Source organism: Micropterus dolomieu, linkage group LG16, assembly GCF_021292245.1.
Source record: "Micropterus dolomieu isolate WLL.071019.BEF.003 ecotype Adirondacks linkage group LG16, ASM2129224v1, whole genome shotgun sequence".
Taxonomy (NCBI): Eukaryota; Metazoa; Chordata; class Actinopteri; order Centrarchiformes; family Centrarchidae; genus Micropterus; species Micropterus dolomieu.
In genome coordinates, this window is record NC_060165.1 from 16547899 (window position 1) to 16575398 (window position 27500).

Below are 27500 nucleotides of genomic sequence, written 5' to 3' on the forward strand. Positions count from 1 at the left end.
AGTTTGACAGTGAGGGACAATCAGATGACGAAGAATCAGAAGATGGACAATCAGATGACGAACAAGCTGATGACGGACACTCAGGTGTAAAAGTTCCTCGTCAGGTTTGTTTTAGGACATAGAGGGTGTTGGAGTCAGCATCTATTTTATAATTACACGTAAAGCCATGAGAAGTGATCAGTAAACCCACTTAAACCCAGTCTTTACACATTTTCAAATGTTGATGAGAGTGAATCTTATATAGTTTCTTTTTCATGCTCAGGGGAAAGAGCCCTGCAAGTATTACAACAGTGGTGGCTGTCGGGATGGTGGTAGTTGCTCTTACCCTCACGTCTGCAAGTATGCCGTGAAAGGAAACTGTCGCTACGGGTCCGGCTGTAAGCTGAACCACCCCAGAGGTGGAAGGGCGTCCTCTGGTTCAAGCAACAGGACTTCAGGACATTCAACATCAAGTGGTGAGGAAGAGGAAGAGAGATTGAATGAAGGTCTTTCTTTTTGATCCACAGCCTAATTTCAAAAATGTTTACACTGGAAACTCCTTAACCCATTATACTGAGTATGTAGGCATATTTCATAATACATGTTTTAAATGTTATTTGCCCAATATTTATTTTACTACTGCGTCTTTCTGATTTCTACTCTGTATATAGGATGCTAATTGCATGTCTGTCTGTCCACCTTATTTTGTTGCTCTTACTTAGGTTATTGTTGTTGTTTTTGTAAAGTTTTATTTATAATGAGCTTTTACCTTAGAGAATTTTGTGAGTTTGAGCTGTATAAATAAAATTGACTTTTAATTTTTTTTTTTTTTTTTTAGAGAGTTTAAAGTTTACATCATGAAATGGCACCTCTTCGCTCTGTGTTTCTTTTAGATTCCTGCTAATATTAAGTCCCACCGTGAGGGTAATCAAGTGAACCGCACTAGGCTAGTCTAGACAGTTGTGACTGATTGGTAACGGAGCTGATAGAGTTTAGCAATATAAACATCTGAAAACTGAAGCGCAGACTTGCTCTGTTTGGGACTGTGAGCTGCTGAAGTTAATGTGTGAATTTGTGGTTTAGCTCTTTAGCTGCTAAATGCATGAGCATGTAGCATACAGTCAGTTTATGAGAGCTTGCTGGCCGGAAAAAACAAAACAATGACATAAAAGAGGCTGAAAGACTCCAACCATAACCTTTTATGTCATCTGATGACTCAATATTTTGTCTTTTTCTAATCAGGCCCAAAGCTTACTGATGGCCGGTGCTACCAGTGGCAGCTGAAAGGTGGAAAAGACTGGCTTGATATTGATAATGATCACATTATCGAGGCCCAGTACTCGCTGCCCCACACCAAAAGCATTAAAATCTACGGCACACCTTATGGGTAAGAGCTAAAAACACAGTGCTTAAACATTTTGTAAGCGCAGACCAACAGAAACTGGTGGATGATTTGTCTCTCACTCTCTGTTTCTCTCTGTAGGGCAATAAGTATAGATTTAAACAGGATGAGAGTGTATGGAAAGAGTCTGAGTGTGAGACGCTTGGATGATGGAAAATCTGTGTGGATGTGGTACTGCAGCTTGCGCCGGAAGTGGATCAAGTATGGAGACAAGGTAGATGGAATTAAAGAACTGAACCTGTCCCTTTCTTATAAGTGTGACATAATCAATAGTCAGTATGTGTTTTTATTTATTATTTTTTTAATATCTTCTTGTTCAATTTGTTCATGAATATTGATTTTTATTTATTTATTTTTTTTGGTTTTCGACAGGATTCAAAGGGCAACATCAGCCCTGTGAAGAGCTCTGACATAGAGAGCAAGTTCCAAAGTAACCCAACAGGCTCTTTTACCTTCAACATTGGCGCTGACACCTTTGAGATCAGATTCAAAGGTAAAGTATACTCAAAAACCATAACAGAATACACATTTTTAAAACCCCTGTCCAACTAAATTCCACATGCAGAACATTGTTGTTGAACATTGTTTTTTCAGATATAGCCTTTATTTTCCTTTTATTTTTATTTTTTGTTAGACATGCAACAGGTGTGTAAACAGACAATGAGGAAAGTTACTCGCCGCCCAGTGTACCGACAAAAGCAAGCAGGAGGAGGGTGAGTTTGGATTTTGATTTTTGGGCAAACTGAGAAAATTAAATAAAATAAATAGATTTTTATATTATTTTAAATGAATAATTTAACATTTTGGGAAAGTCGCTTAATCGTTTTATTGCTGAGAGTTAGATGCAAATTGATAGCACTCTGAAGCGACAACCAGGAGCCAGCTAGCTTAGCTTAGCATAAAGACTGGAAACCCTAACCCCAACTAGTTATTTCTAAGATGCTTAACAATATCCTAACATGAGCCCTAACCCCAACTGCGGAGGAAAACACTGTTTGTATAGGATAGTCCAGCACATAACCCCCTTGTAAAACAACAGCTTGTTGTTTTTACAGTGTAGTTGTTATGCAGATTAAACAAACAGATTTAACATCGTAATTTGTGAGCTTTGGAGGTGCTGGTAGGCAGATTTTGATACCTTGTTTAGACAGAGCCAGGCTAGCCATTCGCTGTTACCGGTCTTTATGCTAAACTAAGCTAACCATGAAAGTGGTGTCAATATTCTCATCTCACTCTTGGCAAGAAAGTGAATAAGGATATTTCCCAAAATGTTAAACTGTTGCTTTAAATCCATAATATGATGTTGTCGTCACAGGGCTTCTCATGCAGTCCAAGCATTGCACAGTCTTTCTCTGGGCACCACACCACAGTGGCAGTTTGAGGGAGACGGTGGAACATGGCACGAGTTCAAACACAGGGTAAATTATCTGCAGACTGGAGGGTTCATTTAGCTGAGAAAGTGTATTTAAGATAAACCAAGATGATATGAATGGCCTTATTTCAACAGATGGGCACTAAAACTGAAAGCTCGGTAACCAGTGATGACATTGAGAAGAAGTACCAGCAAAACCACTGCGACAGCATTATCTTCAAAGTGAATGGAAATTCATACAAGCTGGACCTTGGAGGTTGAGTTGTGTTTTACATACTGTGATGAGAGAAAGTGGTAATCCTTTATGTTACGGGTTCCTAATAATTTCTTGAAACATATTACAAACTTTAGTCCTTATATACAATCACTGGCCACTTCATTAGGTACTCCTGTACAATTGCTTAACACAAATAGCTAATCAGCCAATCACATGGCAGCAACTCAGTGCATTAAGGCATGTAGACGTGATTTAAGTGACTTTGAACGTGGCGTGGTTGTTGGTGACAGACGGGCTGGTCTGAGTATTTGAGAAACTGTTGATCTACTGAGATTTTCATGCACAACCATCTCTAGGGTTTACAAAGAGTGGTTCGAAAAAGAGAAAATATCCAGTGAGTGTCAGTAGTGTGAACAAAAATGCCTTGTTGATGTCAAAGGACAGAGTAGAATGGGCAGACTGGTTCGAGATGACAGAAAGGCAACAGTAACTCAAATAACACCTCGTTACAACCAAAATATGCAGAACACCATCTCTGAATACACAACACACACAACACATCAAACGTTGAAGCAGATGGGCTATAGCAGCAGAAGACCACACCGGGTACCACTCCTCTCAGCTAAGAACAGGAAACTGAGGCTACAGTTCACACAAGCTCACCAAAATTGTACAATAGAAGACTGGAAAAACGTTGCCTGATCTGATGAGTCTCGATTTCAGCTGCGACATTCAGATGGTCAGAATTTGACGTAAACCACATAAAAGCATGGATCCATCCTGCCTTGTATCAACAGTTCAGGTTGCTGGTGGTGCAATGGTGTGGGGGATACTTTCTGGGCACACTTTGGGCCCCTTAGTACCAATTGAGCATTGTTTAAACGTGACAGCCTACCTACGTATTGTTGCTGACCATGTCCATCCCTTTATGACCACAGTGTACCCATCTTCTGATGGTCACTTCCAACAGTATAATGCACCTTGTCACAAAGCTAAAATCATCTCAAACTAGTTTCTTGAACATGCCAACTTCACTGTGGTCATAAAGGGATGGACATGGTCTCCAATGGCCTCCACGGTCACCACATTTCAGTCCAGTAGAACACCTTTGGGATGTGGTGGAACGGGAGATTTACATCATTGATGTGCAGCTGACAAATCTGCAGCAGCTGAGATGCTGTCATGTCAATATGGACCAAAGTCTCTGAGGAATATTTCCAACACCTTGTTCAAAGTTAAGACAGTTCTGAAGGCAAAGGGAGTCCAAACTGGTGCTAGACAGGTGTACCTAATAAAGTGGCCGATAAGTGTATGTTGAATTGCATGCTAGCCTGTAGACACATTAACGATTCCCTAGGTATATCTTGTTAAAATGATCTTGATTGGCAGATTTTCTTACCGTGTTTTGACAGAGCCGTGTTAGCCATTCCCCCATTTTCCAGTCTTTATAATATGCTAAGCTAACTAGCTGCTGACTACATATTTAGCATACAGATATGAGAGTGGGATCAATATTTTCATCTAACTCACAGCAATAAGTAAATACACATAGTTCCTAAAATGTCAAACTATTTCTTTTATTGAAATTAATTCATTAAGTGTACCAATTCAACATTGTCTCACTTTCTACCTATTAATAGTTCCCAATAATAAAGTTATTCAGATGAAACTAATGAATAATGAGGAATTTATTGGCCCGTAAAATAAAGCATTACAGAGAACTCACAAGTCATGAAGAATATCAACTAAGATAAACTGTAACGTCCATAAATTGTAATCCTGAACCACGAAAATAGATGCATTTATTAATTAAATAATTTTTCCCCCCACAGCGATGATTCAAACCAACCTCAAAACCAACCGAAAACGCAAAATCAGACGTGTGCTGGTATGAACAATAAAGGGGATTTCGAAGACCTCAAGAAGAAAGTCTACAAACAATTGTGCAATAATAGCATACATTATACAACTAATCGGTGCTTCATGCACGGGGAAGAAGTTTGACTTCAGTGCTTTCTGGCAGAAATGCTTTCTGCATTTCTCACTAAACCTAACCAAGTGTCTAAACCAAGTAGGTTCTAATAGTTTTTAATTGAATTGGTTCTACATCTGTGTTTACATTAGAAAGGTGTTCAGGATACTGATTATTTTTGTGATTTTTTAAAAACATGGTTGCCATAGGGTATTGTGTCAAAGGGCTTTGAAGTTCACCAACTGGGTACTTAAATTCTAACTGATGAACTTGAACTCAGATTATGTAATGTAAACTTGCCTTTAACAAAATTATTTGTAATGTAATGACTTACTGCACACTGCCTACCGGGGGGATGCAATTGTTGTTTTGTTGGCAAAAATGAAGAAGAGGGGATTTGGAAGACCTAATGAATGAACTATTGTGCAATAATAGCATACATTTTACAATAAGTAATCTGTGCTTTTTGCAGTGGAAAAAGTTTGCCTTTAGGGTTTCTGCGTTTCTTTTTTCCGAAACCTAACGAAGTGGTTTTGGTGCCTAAACCTTGCCAAGTTAGTTAGTTAGTTAGTTAGTTAGTTGATTTGGTTCTGTAGCTGTGTTTAAATTAGAAAGGTGTTCAGTATAAGGTGAAATTATACTAATGATGATTGTTGTGGTTTTAAAAAATGTGGTTGCCATAGGGGATTGTGTCAAAGGGCTTTGAGGTTTACCAACCTGCACCTAAATTCTGCATGACGAACTTGCACTCCAAGTATGTAATGTAAACCTGCCTTTTACCAAATTATTTGTAATGTAATGACTTACTGCACACTGCCTACCGGGGGGATGCAATTGTTTTGTTGGTAAATCTGAAGAAGAATTTAAGATATGGAACAAACAACTGATGACACAAATAGCTGATGTTATGTTGTAGCATATCTACATACGGCCTTCGGATGTAATAGAATTGAACAATTTAGATGAATTCTAATGCAATTTCAAGTCCATTTCTAAACAGCATTATGCTGTGTATGCACATTACCTTTGAAGTGTTTAACATGACCCAGTTACATGGTTACATTATGCAATAATGATCTGTAATTCTTCGGGTAATTTATATAATGTTTTCCTCATGATTAGACGTCAAGTCTGGGATCTTCAGTTTAATTCTACTTCATACTTATTCTCTTTTGTACAAATGTACCAGAGATCATAATAAATATCCTGTAATCGGAATTGAAAATTATCATTTTTAGCAAATAAAATAAATCCATCCAGTGTTTGTTTTGTTTGTCTGTTGTTTGTTTTTGAGGCAATAAGACATGATATCCCTACGTTGGTGAATCTACATTTTATCTTTGCCCTCATTTGAACCTTTTTAAAATGAACTATGCCCATATAATTTACATAGCCATGCTGTCCAGTAAACAAGTCCATGTAAGTTATCGCTTCACTGAGACAATGAAAATGTTTAAACAGAACACAAGGCAAAGATGTTCACTGTTAGTTGAATATATAATTAAAATATTTATAGACATAGCCTATTATATAACATATTTATCAGAGGACCATTACGTTGGAATATTATTATTATTATTCCCCTCTCTATCAAAACCTGCCCATCATTGTCAGTATTTTAGTCAAATAAATAAAAAGATTTCACATTTGCCCTGTCATAGGCTTTTAAGAGTTAGGCCTACATGCATTATTATGTAACTTTGTGTTGAAAAACGAAAAGCGTAACAGATAACAAGAAAACCTTTGTAATGACAGACAATCATATTGATGTAGCTTAGCCTATGGTGCGTTCCAGTTGACATGGGAAGTCGGAATTTCCGAGTTCAAAGGTCAAAATTTCAAAGGGAACGTCCCCTTAACTCAGGAATCCTGACTTGAGAAGTTTTTTGTTTGTTTGTTTGTTTGTTTGTTTGTTTTCCTTTCTCTTTATTAGTAGAGCAGTATTACATACAGTCTATGCATACAGCACATAAAAGATACAAAGGAACAAATAGCTGGGGGAGGGGGGGGGCTACAAAAAAAAGAGACAAATATAAAAAACAAAAAAGGACAAGAATATCACAGAAAGACCTTCAAACGTGTACAGATATTAAGTACCTTCAGAGCTTTTTTGTTGGAAGAAAAACCAAGTGTTCTAAAATAAAGTTCAATTTCCTTCTTAAAGACTATAAATAGGGGGGTTTTGTCTGTAAATTTGCATTTATGTATATGAAATTTTGCCAGAAACAAAACTAAATTATAAAATAATGGTCGCAGTGCGGCTTTTCATTGCAGAAACCCCCAAAAACAACATTCTGCCAGAACAAGCTGAAACCTGGATATATATAACCATTAATAAATGTACATACATCCTTCCAATTTTTTTTTTTTTACAAAAGTACAGTGCCAGAACAGTAATATCGTTTCTATATGAGTCTCACAAAAAGTACATTTAGGATCGATGTCCTTTTTAAACCTCATGTAATACTTAGTGGGGTACACTCTATGAATAATCTTAAAGGATACTTCCTTAGCCTTGTAATAAGTAAATATTTATGGGGCAACATCCAAATTTTTCTCCAGCACAGATCATTGACAAACTGATTCCAATAATACATGACATATGGAATAAAGACTATGTCTTGTTGGAACAAGGCACGAATAGCTCTGTTGTTAAGTGGACGGGAAGAGAAGCAAACTTTTCCTACTGGATAGTCACCAGGATCAAATGCAGATACAACCTGAAGGTCAGGTCTTCCATTCCTGAACAATACAAGTACACCTGAAGGAATGGCATCCAGAACCAGAGCAAAGTCTCTGGGTGTTACAGGGATCCCATATAGATGTAGAAATTCCTGATAAGTAAGAAGAAAACCCTGCTCATTTAGAAGCTGACTTACCAGTAAAATGTTATTCCTGAACCAATATTCCAAGAAGAGGGACTTGTTTTTATACAGAATGTCACGATTGTTCCAGATATAATATCTGTGCAGAGAGAAATTATGTTTGTAAATTAAGGCCCATGACAAAAAGGCCTGCCGGTGAAAAGCAGAGAGCTTGGTACTTTGTCAATATCATAATTACAAACCAGCATAAAGTTAAGGCCACCAAGCATAGAGAATACAAGTTCCACAACGAGTCCGGATTCTTTACAAATTGTTTAATCCAGTTAATCTTAAAGGTCTTATTTAACGTGGAAAAGTCCAGAACATTTAGCCCACCCTAGGCTACTCATAGGTATTCATAATAACACTCCTCTTAATATAATGAATACGGTTTTTCCACAAAAAATCTAACAGCATCTGGTCTATTTTCCGGCACACTTTGTCATCAATGTACAGGGACAGAGCAGCAAAAGTCAGACTAGATATTCCTCCAGCCTTAGAAATAAGGACTCGACCCTTTAGTGATTAATCCCGCTCTAACCATTGGTTTTGTTTTGTTTGGGTCTTTTTAATTAATAGGGTTAAAGTTAACTAGGCCTCTGGATTTTTTATCCTTGAGGATGGTTATTCCTAAGTACCTCAGTTAATTTTTAACTGGGATGCCACAATAAGAAGAGGTTAAACAGTTTTTAACAGCCACGAGTTCACATTTCTCAATGTTCAGAAGTAGACCAGATGCTTTAGAAAATGGCTCAATTACTTTAAGTGAAGCAGAAATCTGTGTATCATCTCTGAGAAAAAGCGTAGTATCGTCTGCCAGTTGGCTTATCACGATCTCTTTGCCTGCTATAAGGATACCCTCTAGAGAGCTTTCAGTAATAGAATTTGTAAGAAGCTCGGTTACCACCAGGAACAGGTAGGGGGCCCGGCTTGAGAAGTCGGGAGAAACACTACCCCGACTTTGTGATCCAAGTTGGCTGTCGGGGTATCAACAGATAGTGAAAGCTGTAGTAATACTGTTTATTAGTACTTCTGTGTACTTGTGACGCATAGAAATGTTCGTACACAAAGTGCTGTCCAACAGCTGTCTGTGGGCGTGTTCCTACAGTGTTTAGTGTGAGTAAATACCACACAATGCGTTTTTTTAATCTACCGGCAGTCTCAATAGCTAACCTGGCTGTAAACAAACAGCTGGCCAAACGAGGTTTTCCCACGTTAACTGGAACGCACCAAAGATCATTGCTTTGGTTCTGCTTGCGTGAGTTGATTTCGTAATCAACACTCCTGCCGAGAAGCAAAACTGAAAGTCAAGCTGTGGAAAAGCGAAACCTTCACATCGTTACTGCGTAAGAGTAAGTAAAGGGGATTTAATGAAATAAGGCAACAATATTATTGTTAAAATTACATTTGGGTTTTTCGCACTCTACCTTTGTTTGTTTTTAATCTGCCTTTGTTGATATTATTACAGTGTATTTTCCTCACAGCACGGTGAGTATTACTACTACACCAGGAATCACGTTGAACGAAAGAAAGTGGAAGTTGACAGAATGAGTTTTATTTATTTGTATTTGTTGCTTACAGGACAATGAAGAGGAGGTGGGCTATTTGAGGGGGACTTCAGGTCTGTATACCACGACATTTGAAGTTAATGCCTGCAGTTTAGGCTTTTAGTTGACTCTGCAGGACTGACTAACAGTAACTTTCCAAGGAAAATACGTAAAGAATCTGAAGTTGAATATATGATATTCTTGTAGGCAATTTTTTTTTAAAGCATAAAAAAGTGACTTCAGGAAAGAGTTGTGACGTGGATCCTCATTGGACTTATTATACATGAAGTCAGACAGCAACTAGGGACATGGGCTCCTCACTTATCAGAGCAGATTAACTACCTGTTTGTCATGTTTTTATGATCTTTACAAATACATCTATTAAAATACAGGACTAGTGCTAGAGGATTACGATTCTTTAATTAGCGAAAGTGTGTGGCCTATTATAATCAGGAAAATGTAGTTAAAAGAATTTAAAGTAAAAGTTATCAAGGCAAAGAAATGTCCCCTGCAACTGTTGTACTATTATGTATTATATAATATGAGATAATAGCCTAGGTAATTATCAAAAAGTTCCCAATTAATGTTCTACTCAATGTTCTACTCTACTCTACTAATGTTCAACTAAGTGTTTCAGCTGTACTTGTATAAACTTTTGGGTAGTTTCATTTATAACAAAACATATTTTCTAAGCTATTTATATGCTTTGTATGCCAAAAATCTTACATTATATAGTAAAAGGTACAATATTGCCCTCTAAATTGTAGTGGAGTAGAAATAGAGAGTGGCATGAGAAGAAAAGACCTAAGTACAAGTTTCTCAAATCTGTACCAATTTATGGCAGGACTAATTTAATTAGCTCCAAACCTGTCCAGGACCGTAGAGAAAGAAAGTCAGATCAGGGGTCATTAAGAGAATACATGAATGTATTAAAAGATCCCATATTCTTCTATTTTACAGTCAATGCGAAACAGTATGAGTGGCAGCTGTCAGATGGACATCAATGGCTGCGAATTGACAACGACTGTGTGATCGAGGCCCACTACTGCCAACCTGGAGCTAAAGGAATCACCATTAACACTAGCAAGGGGTAGTGTTCTTCAGGCCTTTATGAACAGAAAGGGAGTGGTAAACTTATCTTCAAGGGATATTTTGTTTTCTTTCAGTTTGTCTGACAACCAAAGAAAATTTGTTTTAAGGTTTAGGTATTTTATTTTGGAAGCACTTCAGTATAATCTAGAGTTATTTGAATGGTATGTGGCATGTAAGGATTGACAAAGAACGGATTTTGCCATTGTAAGTTTTTTGCAGGGTGGAATTTATATTATCATGAAGGTGAATAACATATTGATACAATACTTGGATGGATGGGTTTTGTTTTGGTGCACTCAAAACAAAATGTCACATTCAAAGAAGTATTTAGAATATCAAACTGAATCATACATGTCCTTCACAGCCAGGTGTTCATAGACTTTGACAAGTTAAAAACTCTGAATGCAGCTCAGAAGGTGCAGAGACTAAGCTTCCTACCACAGGGCCAGACGGAGGACATAGGCTGGTACTTCAGAGATGACCAGCTGTGGCGTGAATATGGATCCCAGGTAAGGAAACTCTCAAATATCAACCCTTCAGTTCATTTATCTCTGAGTTTTTTACATTCTGTATCTCCTCCTCTTTCTCAGAGCTCCAGCATGATGGCCTCCTCAATCAGCAGTCAAGATGTTGAGCGTCAGTTCACTGTAAACCCTCAGGGAACCTTCAGCTTCACTGTGGGCTCGATGGGGTACACACTCAACTTCTCCAGTATGTCATGTATATAATTTTTCTTGTGTGAGCTTGGTAATTTAAATAAATGTGTCTTGATACAGTTAAATCTGACTGATTGCTTTTTGCTCTGCAGCCATGACCCAAACAAACTGCACCACAGGTGTGTGCAGAAATGTACGCAGGCGTCCAAAATTCAATTCCAACACGGGGAGGTAAGACTTTTGATCTGTAGGATACCTATTTTTGTCTAAATTTCCTTCATTCATACAGGAACATTTTTGTATGGTATGCACTCTAATAGATCAGCCTCTGTCAACTGACCAGCAGCCTTATCTACAGTATCTCACAAAAGTGATTTCACCCCTCACATTTTTGTATATATTATGTAATATTTCATTATATCTTTTCATGTGACAACAGTGAAGAAATTACACTTTGCTACAATGTAAAGTAGTGAGTGTACAGATGGTATAACAGTGTAAATTTGCTGTCCCCACAAAATAACACATCACACAGCCATTAATGTCTAAACCACTGGCAACTAAATTGAGGACACCCCTAAGTGAAAATGTCCAAATGGGGCCCAAAGTGTCAATATTTTCTGTGGCTGCCATTATTTTCCAGCGCTGCCTTAACCCTCTTGGGCACGGAGTTCACCAGAGCTTCACAGGTTGCCACTGGAGTCCTCTTCCACTCCTCCATGACGACATCACAGAGCTGGTGGATGTTAGAGACCTTGCGCTCCTCCACCTTCCATTTGAGGATGCCCCACAAATGCTCATTTGGGTTTAGGTCTGGAGACATGCTGGGCCAGTCCATCACCTTTAAGCCTAATTCACTCTGCGACCGTCAAGCAGTGATCAGGGGTAAATCAGCGATCGATCTGCGGTCGCCAGTAATTATGTGTGAACTACGCATCAAAACGGCTCCCCGACACATCACTGACACTTAACAGACGCCAGCCAGATATCTATCATGACAAATATCCGGAGGAGTCGGCCGACTCGACATCCACATCCAGCCAATGAGAGCAGGCAGCTGGCAGAGCAGGCAGCTACTTCTTCTGGGAAAAAAACTTTTTTTACTCCCCTTCAGCTCTCTCTGTAGCACAGACGATCCCTGCTATCCATTCTTTCACCCATATTCTTTAGCTGATGATACACAGAGCAACTTTTAGAGCAATCGTGCAGGGCAACGTTGTCATCAATGGTAATGAGTAAAGATTACTACCGTAATACCCTTCCCCCACCACTCCGCCACCTGCCCCGCACCGCCGCTATCCATTCAAAATATAGTCGGACTTGCCACTAGCAAGATTGCCCAGCAACATTGCTCAAAAAGTTGCCCCTTTATAATACTCTCTTTATAATAACTTTATCTTTATAATAATCTTTATAATAACAAATAACAGATGTTTTGTGTGTAGGTTTGCATCATTTCCCGTACATGTTGGCATTCATGGTTCCCTCAAAGAACTGTAGCTCTCCAGTGCCAGCAGCACTCATGCAGCCCCAGACAGTGACACTCCCACAACCATGCTTGACTGTAGCCAAGACACACTTGTCTTTGGACTCCTCACCTGGTTGCCGCCACACATACTTGACACCATTTGAACCAAATAAGTTTATCTTGGTCTCATCAGACCACAGGACATGGTTCCAGTAATCCAGTGTCCTTAGTCTGCTTGTCTACAGCAAACTGTTTGCGGCTTTCTTTTGCATCATCTTTAGAACACGCTTCCTTCCAGGACGACAGCCATGCAAACCAATTTGATGCAGCGTCCAGCGTATGGTCTGAGCACTGACAGGCTGATCCCCCGCCCCTTCAACCTCTGCAGCAATGCTGGCAGCACGTCTATTTCTCACAGATAAGATGCTGAGCATGTGCACTCAACTTCTTTGGTTGACCATGGCAAGGCCTGTTCTGAGTGGAACCTGTCCTGTTGAACCTCTGTATGGTCTTGGCCATCGTGCTGCAGCTCAGTGGGTCTTGGCAATCTTCTTATAGCCTAGGCCATCTTTATGTAGAGCAACCATTCTTTTTTCAGATCCTCAGAAAGTTCTTTGCCATGAGGTGACATGTTGAACTTCCAGTGACCAATATGAGGGAGTGTGAGAGCTTAGTTTAACACACCTGCTCCCCATTCACACCTGAGACCTTGTAACAATTCACATGACACCGGGGAGGGAAAATGGCTAATTGGGCCCAATTTGGACATTTTTACTTAGGGGTGTAATCACTTTTGCTGCCAGCGGTTTAGACATCACTGGCTATGTGATGTGTTATTTTGATGTGTCTGATGACAGTAAATTTACACTGTTAAACAAGCTATACACTCACTACTTTACATTGTAGTAAAGTGTCATTTCTTCAGTGTTATCACACGAAAAGATATAATAAAATATTTACAAAAATGTGAGGGGTGCACTCACTTTTGTGAGATACTGTAGGAATAGGAGACCACCCTGTATAAAAGTTTGTATGAACATACATGACAGTGTTTTTATGTCTCTGCAGCCTTTACTCCACCTCAGTTCTTCCCACGGCTTCCTCCTCGCAGCTCACTGATGGAGGTTACAAGTGGGAGTTCATGGGAGATGAGGGGAAATGGACAGAATATCAATCACATGTAAGTATGGCATCCAGCAGTTTCGTAGTTGTAGCAGAAACGTATAAACAAAACCTACCAATGTAAAATGTAAAATCAACTGTTTTCCATCACGTGGTTTGTTTAGGTTTATTTCAGGGACAACATGAATTCCTTTATAAGGTGGACTTATTTGTGCATATTTGTATTTGTGTGTAGGTTTGTTCATTTGATAGCAGTGCCATTGAGAGACAATACCAGCTGAATCCACGGGGCCAACTACACTTCAAGATCAAGAGATTCTCGTATACTCTGGATTTTTCAAGTAACGCACAATAGCCAAACAAACCAAACAATCAGTCATTTTGCTTTTGTTGACAACTGCAGATTTAAATACCACTACATCTCTGTGTACTCTGGTTTGTCATAGGTATGTGTCAGGTCAATGACAATATTGGAACTAAAAGACAAGTGAGGAGGACTGCTGACGATGGGAGTCAACAGAGCATCGGGTCAGGATAAACATTTCACTATGAGACGAGAATCCCTTAAAATATCACAAATTAATCTTTACTTTACCTGTAAAAACATACCAAACACGTGAATTTAATTTAAGTATTTGCGGGCTAAATCTAGATTAATTATCAAATTACGGTGTAATTAAGGTGTATGAAGGGTTTTGCTTCAAAAACTACACACCTTAAAAGACCCTAATTTGAAAAACCCTTGATTACCAACTTAAGTGTAAAGGGTACATGACTTTTCCCTCATTCATGTCGGTCTCTTCTTACGCACCAAATCTGCATGGCAAAAAAATCATTTGGCATATGTAAATGTAACATTATACTAATGTAAATGTTTTCATAAACTTAAATTCTTCTATTCTACAGTTGGGGCGCACAGCCACGATGGCAGTTTCAAGATAGAGATGGAATATGGAAAGATTATTTGAAAGTAAGACTAAAACTTTATATTGTTGATGTGCAAATGCCAGTAGCCTATTATGGAGCACAAAATCCTGTAAATCAGTAAATAAGTTAGAATGTCTAGAGTCAACGGCCATGCTAGCAGCTCTGAGAGGATGTACACAGACAGGTTTCAGCTAAATGCTAATATTAGCATGCTAACATGCTCATAACATGCTGAAGTTTAGCAAGTATAATGCTGACCATCCAGTTGTTCACTATCTTAGTTTAGCCTAGTGTTAGCATGCTAACATTTGCTAATTAGAACTAAAAACGAGTACAGCTCAATGCCATCCCTAGAGCCATGCTGCTAGCGTTTTGAAAAAAGCATTATAAAGTCAATGAGTCCAAAAGAGCACATGATACTTAGAGGGTAAATCATAAGCATCACGGTAAAATACACGCAGAATTTCCTGAACTAACAAGACTATACAGTTAGTGTCATTATGCTCCTTTGTTGTGTGTAGGTGCGTCGTCAATGCAGCATTTCCAGTCAGGACATCGAGCTCCAGTACCAACAGAACCCGTCAGGCACCATGATGTTTACCACCAATAGTTTTAACTATGAGCTGAACTTCCCAGGTGAGTTGTAAACATGGACAACGACAGTTTTGGTCCAAGTCAAAAATCTGCATTGCGGGCTATGTAGAACTCTTTCCCGCTTATAAGGTGGTTAATGTTACAGTAATATCTGAAGCACCGATTTACTTTGAATCTGTCTTTTGCAGCCATGACTCAAAGGAACTTGTCCACAAACACCACCAGATTAGTGCGACGACTTAACCAGTGAATGTGGGACATCACATCTGGAGGTCGGGGGTTAACTTAATGTTGATCCTCATAATTACCTCAATGCCTGCCTCAGGTAGTCTGAATCAGTACTGTTTTCACAAGCTGCTTAGTTTCTTTGCTGATTGGATGACCTTACATGACAGTTATTTAAACATATTTATCATGAGGGCCTACAATCAAATGCATTTAATCCTTTTCTTAAAGCATCTGCCAATTTATTTATATTCACAAGATATGGGACATCTTTTGCACTGCCCTTTAAATAGTGTTTTCAGGGTTATGGTAAGGTTGAGTTGAAGTTAAAGGGGAACTCCACCAATTTTACACATGAAAGTCTGTTTACAGGTCTTGGTGAGTGTTATTTTATATATGTATAAAGCCTTTTGTGATTCCAGAGGTAGCTGTGTCTGATAAATTGCCTCAAGCAGTGTCACTTGAGTCAATGTCGGTTTAGACTGAAGACTACAAGTCACAATATTAAAAACAATCATGGCGTGTGGGGTTAGAAAGAAGTGAGGTTGCAAGACCTCTATAGCCAGCTCCTCATGTCTGCTTGAGGCTAGCAGCTCGAAGCTACATTGGCCACTAGTAGCATAACGCACCCAAATCTCCAAATTGTCTGCAGTCGAGTTGCATTGTGGGTGATGTTAGCACCAGGAATGCGTCGGATCAAAAAGTTAACATCTCTTGTTCTGCTGCATCAATTTTGATCTTTGTGTCCTGCCTATTTTTTGCACATGTAGTTTAGTAAATCTACAAATGATTGATTCATGAGTACTGCCTTGTAATTAGTGCACTTTTTAATGTTTACCTTTTGACAAGATACCTCAACATAAAACGAAAAGGAGGTTAGCTTTGATGTTTCATTAAACACTGCCTATTTTTGTGCATGGATATTTGTTTATACAAGTGTTCATTAATACTGCCGCTTAACTGCTCTTTGGCTTGTCTTTCTTCTATAAATTAAAGTTACTTACACTCCACTGTCTGATGTAGTGTTTTAAAGCCATCACACAAAAGACAAACACCCTTTGAGAATATTAGATTGTGTACTTTCCTTTATATGTACAGATTTTCATTAAACCACCTCAGAAACCAGCACCTTAACACATAAAACAAGGGCCACACTACACATATGACAGTTGTGGTATACAAATAATCTTCTAGAAGAAAAAGCTTTGTTTTCTGCTTTGGGGTTCTGCCAGGATGTGTGACACACTTCACAGATCACTTCCACTTTATGATGAAATCAAAACTGCCACATACTGTATGTCAATCTACAGATGAAAAAGCTAAAATTGCGGACACATTTGTAGTCTTGTAGGACAAAAATAGGGAAATGACCTGAATCTCTTGAGTCAAATTCACTAGCGAGTAACACTGCCATGCAGCTGGAGAGAGCTCACCTTGTATAGGTGGCATTATACAAAAACAAGTTAACCCAAAAAAAACACATTACACTTCAGCATGTTAACAACAATCATTGCCAGCAGAAATACAGTGTGACCAAGGTGCATCTAAAAAACCTACAATGGTGTGATTCTCTTTCATAAATGTAAGATTTAGAATCAGTACGGATAAATGATAAGTGGTTTAAAAAAATCTGACAGACCCATGTAATTATCCTAGGTCAGTAAAGATGAAGTTAAGGACACATCAACGGCTGCTTGAGCCAATCGATAAGCACCCTTAACAACCAAATAAGGATTATTGCACACGACTCATCTAAGGCCTCTTAACCATTATTACAAGGACATAAAAATGCCAAGGCCCTCACAGAGCAATCCATTTTTAAATAACTATATATTTACACTTCATAATATTATGTCACCAGCACATATCCAGATGAAAAGTGCTGAAATCAAAATATAGTGGAAATCTTTATTGTACAAATTGACGAACAAAAATGGTGCACAGGAGGATTTTTGAGCTCCTTAAAAACCTTAGAGCAAATCCAGCTGCATGTGTGAAATTAAATGTCATTGGTCACTGATATAATTCGGAATCATTATTAGAAAAGATGCTAAAAAAAAAAAAAAAAAAAAAATTTCTAACTAGATCTTTTGTGGTCAATTTCAATAACATGCAACAAAGCAAGTAATTTGAGAAGCAAAAGCCAGACAGCTGATTAAAAGGGAAAATATTAATACTTGAGTAACAGATGAGTGCTGTCTGTCTAGTTTTACACATGTACCCATCTAAGGCACATTAGCCTAAGCAGTGTATATTGTCCTTGTTCATTGCCTTTAGCATTAACATCTTGCTAAAAGGACACTGCTTTAAGAGCTACACCATACATCCTACTCCACTATCAGACACAGATAAGTCATTCATTCTTCCAAGTTTTTTGTTACTTTAAGAGGTGAAACTTTGATCAGACAAAATTAATTCTTCCCTTTTCAACATGTTTGCTTAGATGTCAAATTAAGTAGAAAAAAAAGCTTTCGTTTTGCAGCAAGGGGAAAAAGTAAAGACCAGACTGGGTCATTTGTCTAATTTGTGTCCACAAAATGAATGTTTCTGGTACTGCAGAGAAACAGTTACCATGGAGACGGACTGCAGTGGGTATACTTGGTTTACCCAGTCTAAACAGCAACTGTGGGGCTGTCAATTTTCTACATCCTCTTTCAGATTGCGTCCACGGAGAAGCCTCCTGGATGCAGATCAGTGACTGAAGGCTTGTCAGTGCTACACTTCAAGCTACCACCTACTGGGCTCAGACATTTTCGTCTATGCAGCATTTGTTTTCAAGCCAACTCCTCTCTGATCACTTTAGAAATGCAGCATATCCTGCAATAGTCCGGAGAAGCAATAAAAGGTACAGAAGCCTGAAACTGAGCAGATGTGAAGGATGGAAGCCACTTTTTCCCATCTTTTCCTGACAATTTTAAGTGGGGAGGCGATTGCGACTTGTTCAGGATGTGAAATCAACTCCATCCATTCAATCATTCATGATATGAACACAAAACCTTCCTGAATAAACTGAGCTGGGATTGATCTCAACCCATGATATTTGGACTCCCAAGAATGTAGTAAGTACAAAACAGTAGGAAACCCCCAGCATTTAAAGAACACAGCATAGAAGTAGTAGTTCCCACCCAAACCTTTTGTCCCTCTGGGCAAGTAGAAATGGAATTCAGGTGCAGGTTAATTTGACAGCTGAATGTGAGCGAGAGTCAGAGTTTAAACCAAGTAGGATTTGTTTTTTTTTGTTTTTTTTTTAAACAGACAGCAACACCCTTGAAAGGATTTTAAATCTTAACATTCAATCAGTGTCTTTTTCAGTGGGAATTCAAGGCTATTTTGTTCAAAGGTATTAAAAGAATATACTTAACCTTGCATCTTTTTTTCATTTTACATTTAGCCGAATAAGTCTTTTAGATCATTGTTGACAGATGCGCTATGTTTAACTCCACTTTGGTTCAGGCTAGGGGAAGCAGCAGGTTGAGAAAAGTTCTGTGGGCTGAAAAAAGGGTTTGCTTGCATCCCAAACCCGCTGGACACTCCTCCCATACCTACTGGCGCACTGTGCATCTGAGTCTGAGCGTTCTGGGCTGAACCAAACTGGTTGAGCCATGGGGTGTTGGTGCCAGGTGTAGCCTTTGGACCCATTTGGTTGAGGGTAACTTTGGGCTGGTTAGGTGTAAAAAGACTGTCCAAGGCTGACATGTCAGGGGCTTTATTTGTCTGCCCAATGGGTCCTTGATTTTGAGTGAGGGCTCCAAAGTTTGGGGTGCTGGTGGTGGTGGCCATGCCGCCGTAGAGGCCGGGGCCTGTGGAGCGCATGCCCATACCCATACTCATACCGCCTGTCTGAAAGCCCATGGGTGGGTTGAAGCCGTTGGAGACTGGGGCACCCATTGAGCCCACCATGGGACTGGGGGAGGGGAAGGCGGCAATGGTGGTGCCTTGCACTGGGACTGGTCGTGCTGTGTTGGCCAAGGACAGGCTGTTCAGAGATGTCATGTTGTTGAGAAGGCTGCTTGTCAGATCCTTAGTCTGCAACATAAAATGGGGTAAGAATTATCATCAGAAACCAGAAGTGTTTTTGTGTGCATAGACGTTGGCAGACGTTACCTTTGTGTTGGTGGAGGTGGCTGATTTGATAGTCTGTGGTGCTAATGGCTGCTGGTTTCTTAGTTTGGCTGCCTGCTCCTGCTCCTTAGCCAATCGCTGTTTCTCCTCTAGAGTCAGAGACATCTAGGGAGGTGCAAAGGAAGAGAGACCATGAACAAATTGGACTGCATGCTAAATGGACAAAAGGGGAACATTTGTGTAAATGAAGTATGTCATTGTTTCCGTACTCTATTAGGCTGTGTGGCTGTTGCTGCAGATCCATTCTCTTTTCCATTAACCCCTGCGCTACCAAAGATATCATCAATCTGAAAAGAAGAAAAGACCAGATGCAATCACTGCAGGCTCCAGGCTTTTAATGACTTTTAATAAACTTTAAAATATTTTTTGCACAGACAGTAAGTATATCCATGTCCTCTGATCTGTTAATTTGTCATGGAATCAACTTCTCACCTGGTTGGAAGTGCTAGGTGTACTCTTGGTCTCCTCTGATTGGTTCCCTGGGTTAGAGATGTTAATACTCCTGTTAGAAGAGACAACAATGAACATAATAAGAATGGAGCAGGAATGCGAATAGAGGCTTTTATACAATGCTGGTTAGTCATATCATTATCATATTGATGTAGTCGGTATCAACTGCTAATTGCTTTTTAAGACAGATCCAATTACCCTAGATGTTATAGGGTATAAAATCCTCATTAATATGTTTAACCATTTTATATTTAATCAGAGAGAATATAAATGAGGCTGTAGTTCAGGGTGATTTAAAAGTATGACAGACACCTCTGCTGCTCCTGCATGACGTGCAGCTGCTCCAACTTGGTCTTATGTTCAGCCTCCATGCGACTCAGCATGTCCCGTATAACCACCATGAACGAGTTAAACTGAAACGTGGAATATATCAGATATTATTGGAAAAGAGGGAACAAAAACATATCACATTAAATAGAATTCAGCAGATTATGCAAAAGGTGTTTACAGCAAAATAAAGATGTCTAATTTGCAGGTAAATGAAATTTAAAAGGTATGTGTTTGTGAGTGTTTGTTGCAGTACCTGGTTAAGGTTGAGGTTGCTGTCTATACTAAGAGAGACAAGGTGGGGCAAGCTCTTAGTGGCGAGGTTCTCTTTGGGGATGCCCAACTTCTTGTGGCTGAAGGTGCACTTATAGATTCCTAAAGTGAGCAGTGGGGAAGTCAAATAACCAAACATTGAGCAAACCAAGAGGTTGCTCTACGTCAATTAGCTTTAAAAAAAAGCTGTTGTAAAAAGTGGAGTGTTTCCAGTTTCTTTACCTAGGATGCCCATGAGTACGGCTGGTTCTCTGGAGGGGATCTGTTGTAGGAAGGGCAGGATCTCATCAATAACAAACCACTTGTCTAGATATTCCAAAATCTTCCCCAGACACACCAAAGAGTTCACTCGTACCTAAACAGTAAAAAAAGCAAGATACAGACAAGTTTCATAATTTAAAAGACAAATTCAGACTTTTCAGTTGGTAGTGGACAGTGATGAAAGTTAAGAATAAGTGTTAGAGAATGGCAAAAGCAGAGACACTTAAGGTATTAACTACAGGAAAAAATTTTTATTTATGCATAGGCACGCTGAGAGCAAAACATTAGACTCACAGCAAGTGAGGAGGTCTGTAGGCAGGCTGATTTGATTCGAGGGATGAGGGAGTTCTTCATGGACGGGTAGTCGATCAGATTGGCAAACGTCGGGATAATGTTCAGACACAGCTCCTGCTCGGCCACAGATAAGACGTTTTGAAATCTGACATTTTGATGATGCCAAGTGCATTCATTCTTACTGTGCTCTCAAGGTAGCACTGAAAAAAAGAACGGGGAGTACAGCAGGTGGGGAAAATAAAGGTCCAAGGTTTCCAAGGGGGATGCTAAAAGTAGACAGCAATTATGTAAAAATCGACCAACTGTTTTCATTGTGTTTATACTTCCAACAGATGTTGTCTTCAGCAATAAAGCAACTAGAAATCTCAAACACGCCTAAAAATATTTTTGATGCTGGCTTTTTAAATAAAAAAAAAAAAAATCAAGTATACAATATCTCCTTTAGTCATGCCCTATTTGATGATGCTGATCACTGCTAGGTAATATTGCCACCATCTTTAATTTATCTGCTGGTCACTTTGCTGGTTTCTATGGTTTACAGCTGATTATGTTAAATTAATCCCAACAGTATCTCAAATTGGAGCCCAACCAATAAATCGTCGTGCTGATATTATTGGCCGACATGAGCCAATTGCAGATAAATCAGTTTGTAGCAGCCAATAAATGACATCTTCAAAAAAAGGAGGGTAAGATGGACCCTTCAATCTTGTTATAAGTGTTGTTGTTGCATAGTTTGTTCCTTGTTGACAGCACATGTGTTGGAACACCAAAACACAGCACTCAGCTAACATAATCAGCTGTACTTTGTACTTGTTCAAAGTACTCGTCTTAAAAATCCCGTATCGGTCGGGCTCTACCTCAAATACTAAGCAGCCCCACCCCCATACCCTCTGTACCTGGATCTGTACAGAAGGGGCTTCCAGAGCTCTGTAGACCATAGGCAGCACGCTGTTCTTAATGTCCTCCGCTGGTGTCTTGGTCAGCAGTAGGTCCATCTTCTGCAGGAATATCAGCAGGATCTGCACAGCACAGGGACCCAGTTAGGAAAGAGTCAAAAGCAAGAGAATTATTATGCACAACTTTCTGCAGATGAGTAAATTGTTAAGTGAGAATTAAAAAGTCACAGTGCTTTCAGTGGCTTTGGTTTAGCTTTTAGTACTACAGACAGCAAAACGCACAAACTAGCTAATGTGACCGGAGCATATTCACAGCAGAGACCACTCACCATATTACTAGCCTGAAGACGCATGGAAAGAAAAATACAAAGACAGACAAGAGCATGCTCTTTAGTCGGTTATATTTAACGGATTAATCTCACTTTCAAGTCTCAAACACAAATGCCAAAAAGGAGGAAACATCATGCAAAAGTTTAAAGAGGAAAATCACACTTTTCTGAGTTTAAAAAAGACAGAGCACATTACCTGACTGATGTCATTACTTAAGTGCATGGCTTGCTTAGACTAACTATAATGTTGAACACTTGAACAACAAACTTTGTTTCAGACATGTGCATAAGCTGCTGTGTTCTGCGTGTGTCTACCTGAACAGGCTCTTGCTGCTTGAAAACAGGCGTGAGGTCAGGCAAGATGAGGCGAACATACTCCTCCTTGGTGCACTCCTCGGCAATCAGCAGCACGTTGGGAAGCACGAAGGGAACCATGTCCGGGTTGACAAACTCAGAGGTCAGTGCCGGCAAGATTCGATACACCACCACTCTCTGAGACAAAGAAAAACAGAAAGGGTCCCATGAAGCCATGAAAATGAGTAAGACTTCAAACTGTGATACTGTATGTTTGTGATGAGTTTATAAGAGAGCACTTTTAACAAAATGGAAAATATAAAAGTACCAAGACAAAGGAATACAAAACAGAAACAAATATAACAGAAACCAAATGAAAAGACAATTTCCAAGAAGCAATTAAACAGAGAGCATGTGATAACATGTTTTCTAATAGATACGGGAGCACTGAAAGGACAGTAACATGACAACAAACCCGGACTATCAAATATACCAAAACTTGCTGTTGCTTACTGCACAGTAAACAAATATGGAAAATATCTGCTGCTTGTTTCCGCTTAGCTCATCCTCCGTACCTAAAATATAGACCACGTTTCCTATACAAAGTTTACAACAATTACCTTTGGTAGCTTGGGCAGGACTTTGGGGAGGCCCTTGTAGAACTGGGACTTCTGTAGATTGTCCCTCTGGAAGAGGGAGTCAAAGTACTGCAGGGTCACAGCACCCACGTCGTCAAAAAATGGAATCTGAATTTTAAACAAAAACACAAAGAAAAGTCAGGAGACATTACACTACAGATATATGCTATTCTTTTCACACATCTTGTAAGAATGCAAACCTTAGTCATCTGGTCTGCATCCGGTCGGACATTGGGTGTGATGCTGAGCAGCATTTTCACATGCTCCCGCACCTCTTCTGGGATCTTGTTCAGCAGTGCTGGACTCATGCTGCTCAACTACAATTGAACAACATAGAAAGAATGGAACAGATCAGAAAAGAGTAAAATTAGTGTTTGATTGGTAATAGTAACACAATTTTTTATTTGTACTGTAGCTGTTATCTGCTGCATGACTTTATTTTTAAGAATACATTTCAAAGATTGATTCTGAACACATTTCCTACATATTGCCTGTCTGAAGTCAACCCTCACAACAGTTTGAATGCATGTACAAAGACTCCCTGAACAGCCTCCACATTAGCTTGGAGCAGCGGATCCTGGAGTGTGTCAAATTTCAATAATCAGGATTATTTTGAAAATTTTTCCATTTTATCACTCAAATCAAATCTTCCCAAAACATCCGCTTACACTAAGAGCTGGACAATGACTGAGCAGACAACAGCAGCTGCCAGAGAGATGAGCATGAGAAAAGGAAAAAATAAGCATGTGGGATGAAAATAATGTCCACACGCTGCATGGCCCTGTATTGCAGCAGCATGTCTCTAAGAAAAACAAATGCCCATCCCAAGTTCAAGTGGCTTTTTAAAAGTGCTTACAATGTACAACTGTTATAGAGTTTTATGAAGGATTAATGATCCTCTGAGTCTGTCCAGTCAATTGTCATGCTCCCACATTTGGCACGCTTCCACTCACCTGGTCCAGCTGCCTGCTGAAGCTCTTAAAAATGTCATGCTTGTTGACTTGGAAAACAGGTTTGCCCTCATTGAAGACCGCATGCATGACCACGCCCAGCGAGTACATATCGGAGGCGGAGTCACAGCTGACAGATAGGATGTACTCAGGGGCTAGGTACTCAGGGTTGGGGAGGCAGAGTGGAGGGAGGTTGGGCTCCCACTCTTTACATGTGTACTTAGGCTGAGGAGGATGAGAGAATGTGAGAACATAAAGATGCGACAATACTGCTAGACATTATTTTGGAAGAGCATGTTGAAGCCCTGCCTGGCAGAATGTACTAAAAAGGCGCAAAAGTCTCCCACCTCAGCATCTGAGGGGTTGGCAGAGGAGATGCTGAAGTCAAAGCCCATGATCTTCCAGGCTCCACTCTTGTTGAGGATAATGTTCTCAAGACACAAGTTGCCATGGACCATTTTCACCCCACTGTGGAGAAAGGACAAACCCTCCGAGATCTGAAGAGATAGAAAAATGTCAGAAAATAAAGCAAGACAAACAAACGCAACAGTTTGTTTGATTTTTGCAATGTGTTGCAAACAGTCTGACTCAAAGATAAGTCACAGTGAATGGGTCAACACACAGTATATCACACGTAATGCCATGGATTTAATTTACATTTAGACACTTGGCATCTTGGGTATGGAAGGGTGAAAATGTTTCTGTAATAACTACAGGATTAGTAAACAGTTGCTATGGTAGACTTTTCAGGCATTTATTTAGTCATATCACCCATTTATGATCTCCTTTCAGTAAAAGGCAAGATAACGGAAATGAAGACCAAAAAAAAGTTGGAGGCCTGATATCAAGTTAATTGTCACTGCGGCATGTTGCAGCAACCACATAACACTGAAAGGTGAGGCGTGGAATTTAGCTGGTTCAACTGGCTGTGAGAAGAAACAGCATACAATATGAATGTGTCGGACATGTGTCAGATGTAGACTACATAGTGCTAAAACCTGCTAGACAACTAAGATTTAATCTGCTCACAATAATAAACAGGCAAGTTCTCATTCATTATACTTCTGACAAGTGAGTCAGTGAGCATCAGTGTAATTACTGTGTCATACATAATGTGTATAGAGGATGTTGATCTACAAGGTAAAAAAAAGTTACAATTTATACACTAAATCCACATTTTTTTTATCTTTACTGAAAGTATGTGTTTTAAAGTGGCTGACAAGGTGTGACAAAAATAAAGTATCTTTTTGTCTAACTTTAATTGATGGTCCTTTGCTAAAAGGTCATCTTAAAGTTCCTGACACACAAACCTAGAGCCGCAAATAAATTCATAGACAGAAATTTCATCAGCAACAATTTGGATAATGTTTTGATTAGGGGTGGGCGATCTGGCCCAAAAACCTTTTCACCATGTTGCAATCAAGATATAAATTGCGATCCTTTTTCCTCGATTTTGAAATGCCCAGTAGGATATAGCCAGACTTAAAATAGACTATGAATTTCTCCATTTGGAACATTAATACTACACAGGTTTCAAAACGGTGATTAAGAATCTAATTTGAGAAGCAAAAGAGAGAACATGATCACAAAATAACACTTTTCAAGCACTCACAACTCAACTGCATTGTTTACAATACGTCACCCAAGGAAGAGCCCTGTAAAGTTATTTGTCTAATCAGCATCTCCATGTAGTTGGCTACAACACTACTGGTTTGTTAACATTGCGCGGATCCGCTAGGCAATGAGGTTATATTAAGTCTGGAAACAGATTTAGGAGGACATTAAATACTGCAATCTCTACGATTCACCTGAAAAGTAGATTGCGACATCAAGATATCAATCTAAAATCGTCAAATTGCCCACCCCTTGTTTAATTCATTGGTTCCAGCACATCCAGCAAATATGAATTTTTGCTTCTTAGTGTCCTATGATAATAAATTGAATCTTTTGGGGTTTTGGGCTGTTGGTCAGACAAAATAAGGCTTTTTAAAATGTCAGCCTGTACTCTGATACAGTGTCATGAGAAAAGAATTGGCGACTAATAGATAAAAGAATACAATCCTTATTTACAGTCCTACATCAACAAGCTAACCAGTCTGCACTCTCACCTGTAGTAAGCCATACTTGGTCTCCACATCATAGAGTTTGTACTCCTTGATGTCGGTGGGCATGGGGCTGGGCAGGTTTTCCCACTGGCCCAGCACATTGGCCAGACTGGCAAACACCGGCTCTGTACAGAACGCCAAGCAGTCTCTGAGGGCCACATACACAAATAACATTAGTATTGTTTGAAACATAAGTTGTAACAAGAAAGTTATTCCTGAACAGACAGAGACATTTAACAACATGAAAAAGGCAAAGACAGAGACAGAAGTGTTTTGAATTTGGAGCTGCTCTAGGTGAACGTTAAAGAAAGATAGAGTGGTAAAAAGAAAGTAAGCACAAGATAGCCGTAACCTTATTTTGCCCTCAGGGGCCATACATTATTCAGGGAATACTCTACAGAGTCTTTTGATCATGACAATCTTTTGCTCACATATGCACAGGCAGACAAATGCAGTTTTTCCCTCCAATGTCAAGCCCCTCTTTGAGTTTCCTTGATATAGCTGTTTGTGTGTGTGTGTGTGTGTGTGTGTGTGTTAATCACCGTGACTCTTCCAGAGGATGCTGCACAGTCAGGAGACGGGGGTGGCGCAGTCTGGTCAGCTGTTGTACCCCTCTTTTCAGAGAATCGATGATCTGGTCCTTCTCGAATTTCTGATACTTATCAATCATCTTCTTATCAAACACAAACACAGCCACTTCCTGAAAGGGTCAAAGACAAACAACAATTAGCAACACCTGAAATTAGCTTTAAGTCCATTGCTACTCCTGGTGTGGAAAGTCCTCAGTTGTCACTTATTTATCCTGGTCCGGGCATCGATTTTAAACAGACAGACATACACACCTGTTTGGTGGACTTTTTGGTGCCATTGTAGATCCTCCAGCACATGCCTGGTCCCCCACTGGCAATATGTCGTCCAACCTCAAACTCCCGTGTCACCGGATTGCCCATAACAGCACTGGTGACATCCGCTGTCACCTTAGTGACAGTGCTTTTGAGCTTGTTGAGCATAGACTCCATGTTCAGGCCTGACCTGGCAGCTGATGGGTGAGAAGTGGATGACAGTTCGCCCAGGACAGGTAAACAGTTAAAGAAAAGTACAGTTTTTAACTAAGAGGAATAGAC

At 39.6% G+C, this 27500-nt stretch overlaps 3 protein-coding genes across 6 annotated transcripts in view; 2 read left to right on the top strand and 1 right to left on the bottom strand.

Annotated features, from left to right (window-relative positions):
* Window positions 1–6189, top strand: part of LOC123985220 — an 11002-nt gene extending 4813 nt beyond the window's left edge. Inside the window, exons 3-11 of the mRNA XM_046072663.1 lie at window positions 25–104; window positions 263–455; window positions 1222–1366; window positions 1463–1595; window positions 1754–1874; window positions 2016–2094; window positions 2697–2799; window positions 2889–3009; window positions 4803–6189. Coding sequence (XP_045928619.1) covers window positions 25–104; window positions 263–455; window positions 1222–1366; window positions 1463–1595; window positions 1754–1874; window positions 2016–2094; window positions 2697–2799; window positions 2889–3009; window positions 4803–4864 — 1037 coding nt within the window. The 3' untranslated portion in view covers window positions 4865–6189. The remainder of the gene's footprint in view (window positions 1–24; window positions 105–262; window positions 456–1221; window positions 1367–1462; window positions 1596–1753; window positions 1875–2015; window positions 2095–2696; window positions 2800–2888; window positions 3010–4802) is intronic.
* A 2747-nt stretch (window positions 6190–8936) lies between these two features.
* Window positions 8937–16447, top strand: si:ch211-244b2.3 (uncharacterized protein LOC557230 homolog). 2 transcript variants are annotated; one of them, XM_046072014.1, is made up of 13 exons: window positions 8937–9158; window positions 9275–9294; window positions 9388–9427; window positions 10314–10443; window positions 10810–10954; window positions 11036–11156; window positions 11254–11332; window positions 13638–13749; window positions 13927–14032; window positions 14138–14219; window positions 14598–14661; window positions 15140–15254; window positions 15401–16447. In XM_046072014.1, coding segments are annotated over exons 1-13 (1077 nt in total). In that variant the 5' UTR covers window positions 8937–9157; the 3' UTR covers window positions 15463–16447. The 2 variants fall into 2 exon arrangements, with proteins under 2 accessions (XP_045927970.1, XP_045927971.1); XM_046072015.1 differs by lacking the exons at window positions 8937–9158; window positions 9275–9294; window positions 9388–9427 and having other exon boundaries at window positions 10317–10649.
* A 57-nt stretch (window positions 16448–16504) lies between these two features.
* Window positions 16505–27500, bottom strand: part of scyl2 (SCY1 like pseudokinase 2) — a 12687-nt gene continuing 1691 nt past the window's right edge. For all 3 annotated transcript variants that reach the window (XM_046071987.1, XM_046071989.1, XM_046071988.1), the window contains exons 2-18: window positions 27219–27415; window positions 26919–27076; window positions 26380–26524; window positions 24619–24768; window positions 24275–24496; window positions 23522–23638; window positions 23304–23429; window positions 22705–22881; window positions 22061–22183; window positions 21165–21278; window positions 20832–20964; window positions 20593–20711; window positions 20322–20422; window positions 19992–20061; window positions 19769–19846; window positions 19542–19664; window positions 16505–19463 (exon numbers count right to left, since the gene is read on the bottom strand). In XM_046071987.1, the coding sequence (XP_045927943.1) occupies window positions 18825–19463; window positions 19542–19664; window positions 19769–19846; window positions 19992–20061; window positions 20322–20422; window positions 20593–20711; window positions 20832–20964; window positions 21165–21278; window positions 22061–22183; window positions 22705–22881; window positions 23304–23429; window positions 23522–23638; window positions 24275–24496; window positions 24619–24768; window positions 26380–26524; window positions 26919–27076; window positions 27219–27395 (2772 nt within the window). In that variant the 5' untranslated portion in view covers window positions 27396–27415 and the 3' untranslated portion in view covers window positions 16505–18824. The remainder of the gene's footprint in view (window positions 19464–19541; window positions 19665–19768; window positions 19847–19991; window positions 20062–20321; window positions 20423–20592; window positions 20712–20831; window positions 20965–21164; window positions 21279–22060; window positions 22184–22704; window positions 22882–23303; window positions 23430–23521; window positions 23639–24274; window positions 24497–24618; window positions 24769–26379; window positions 26525–26918; window positions 27077–27218; window positions 27416–27500) is intronic.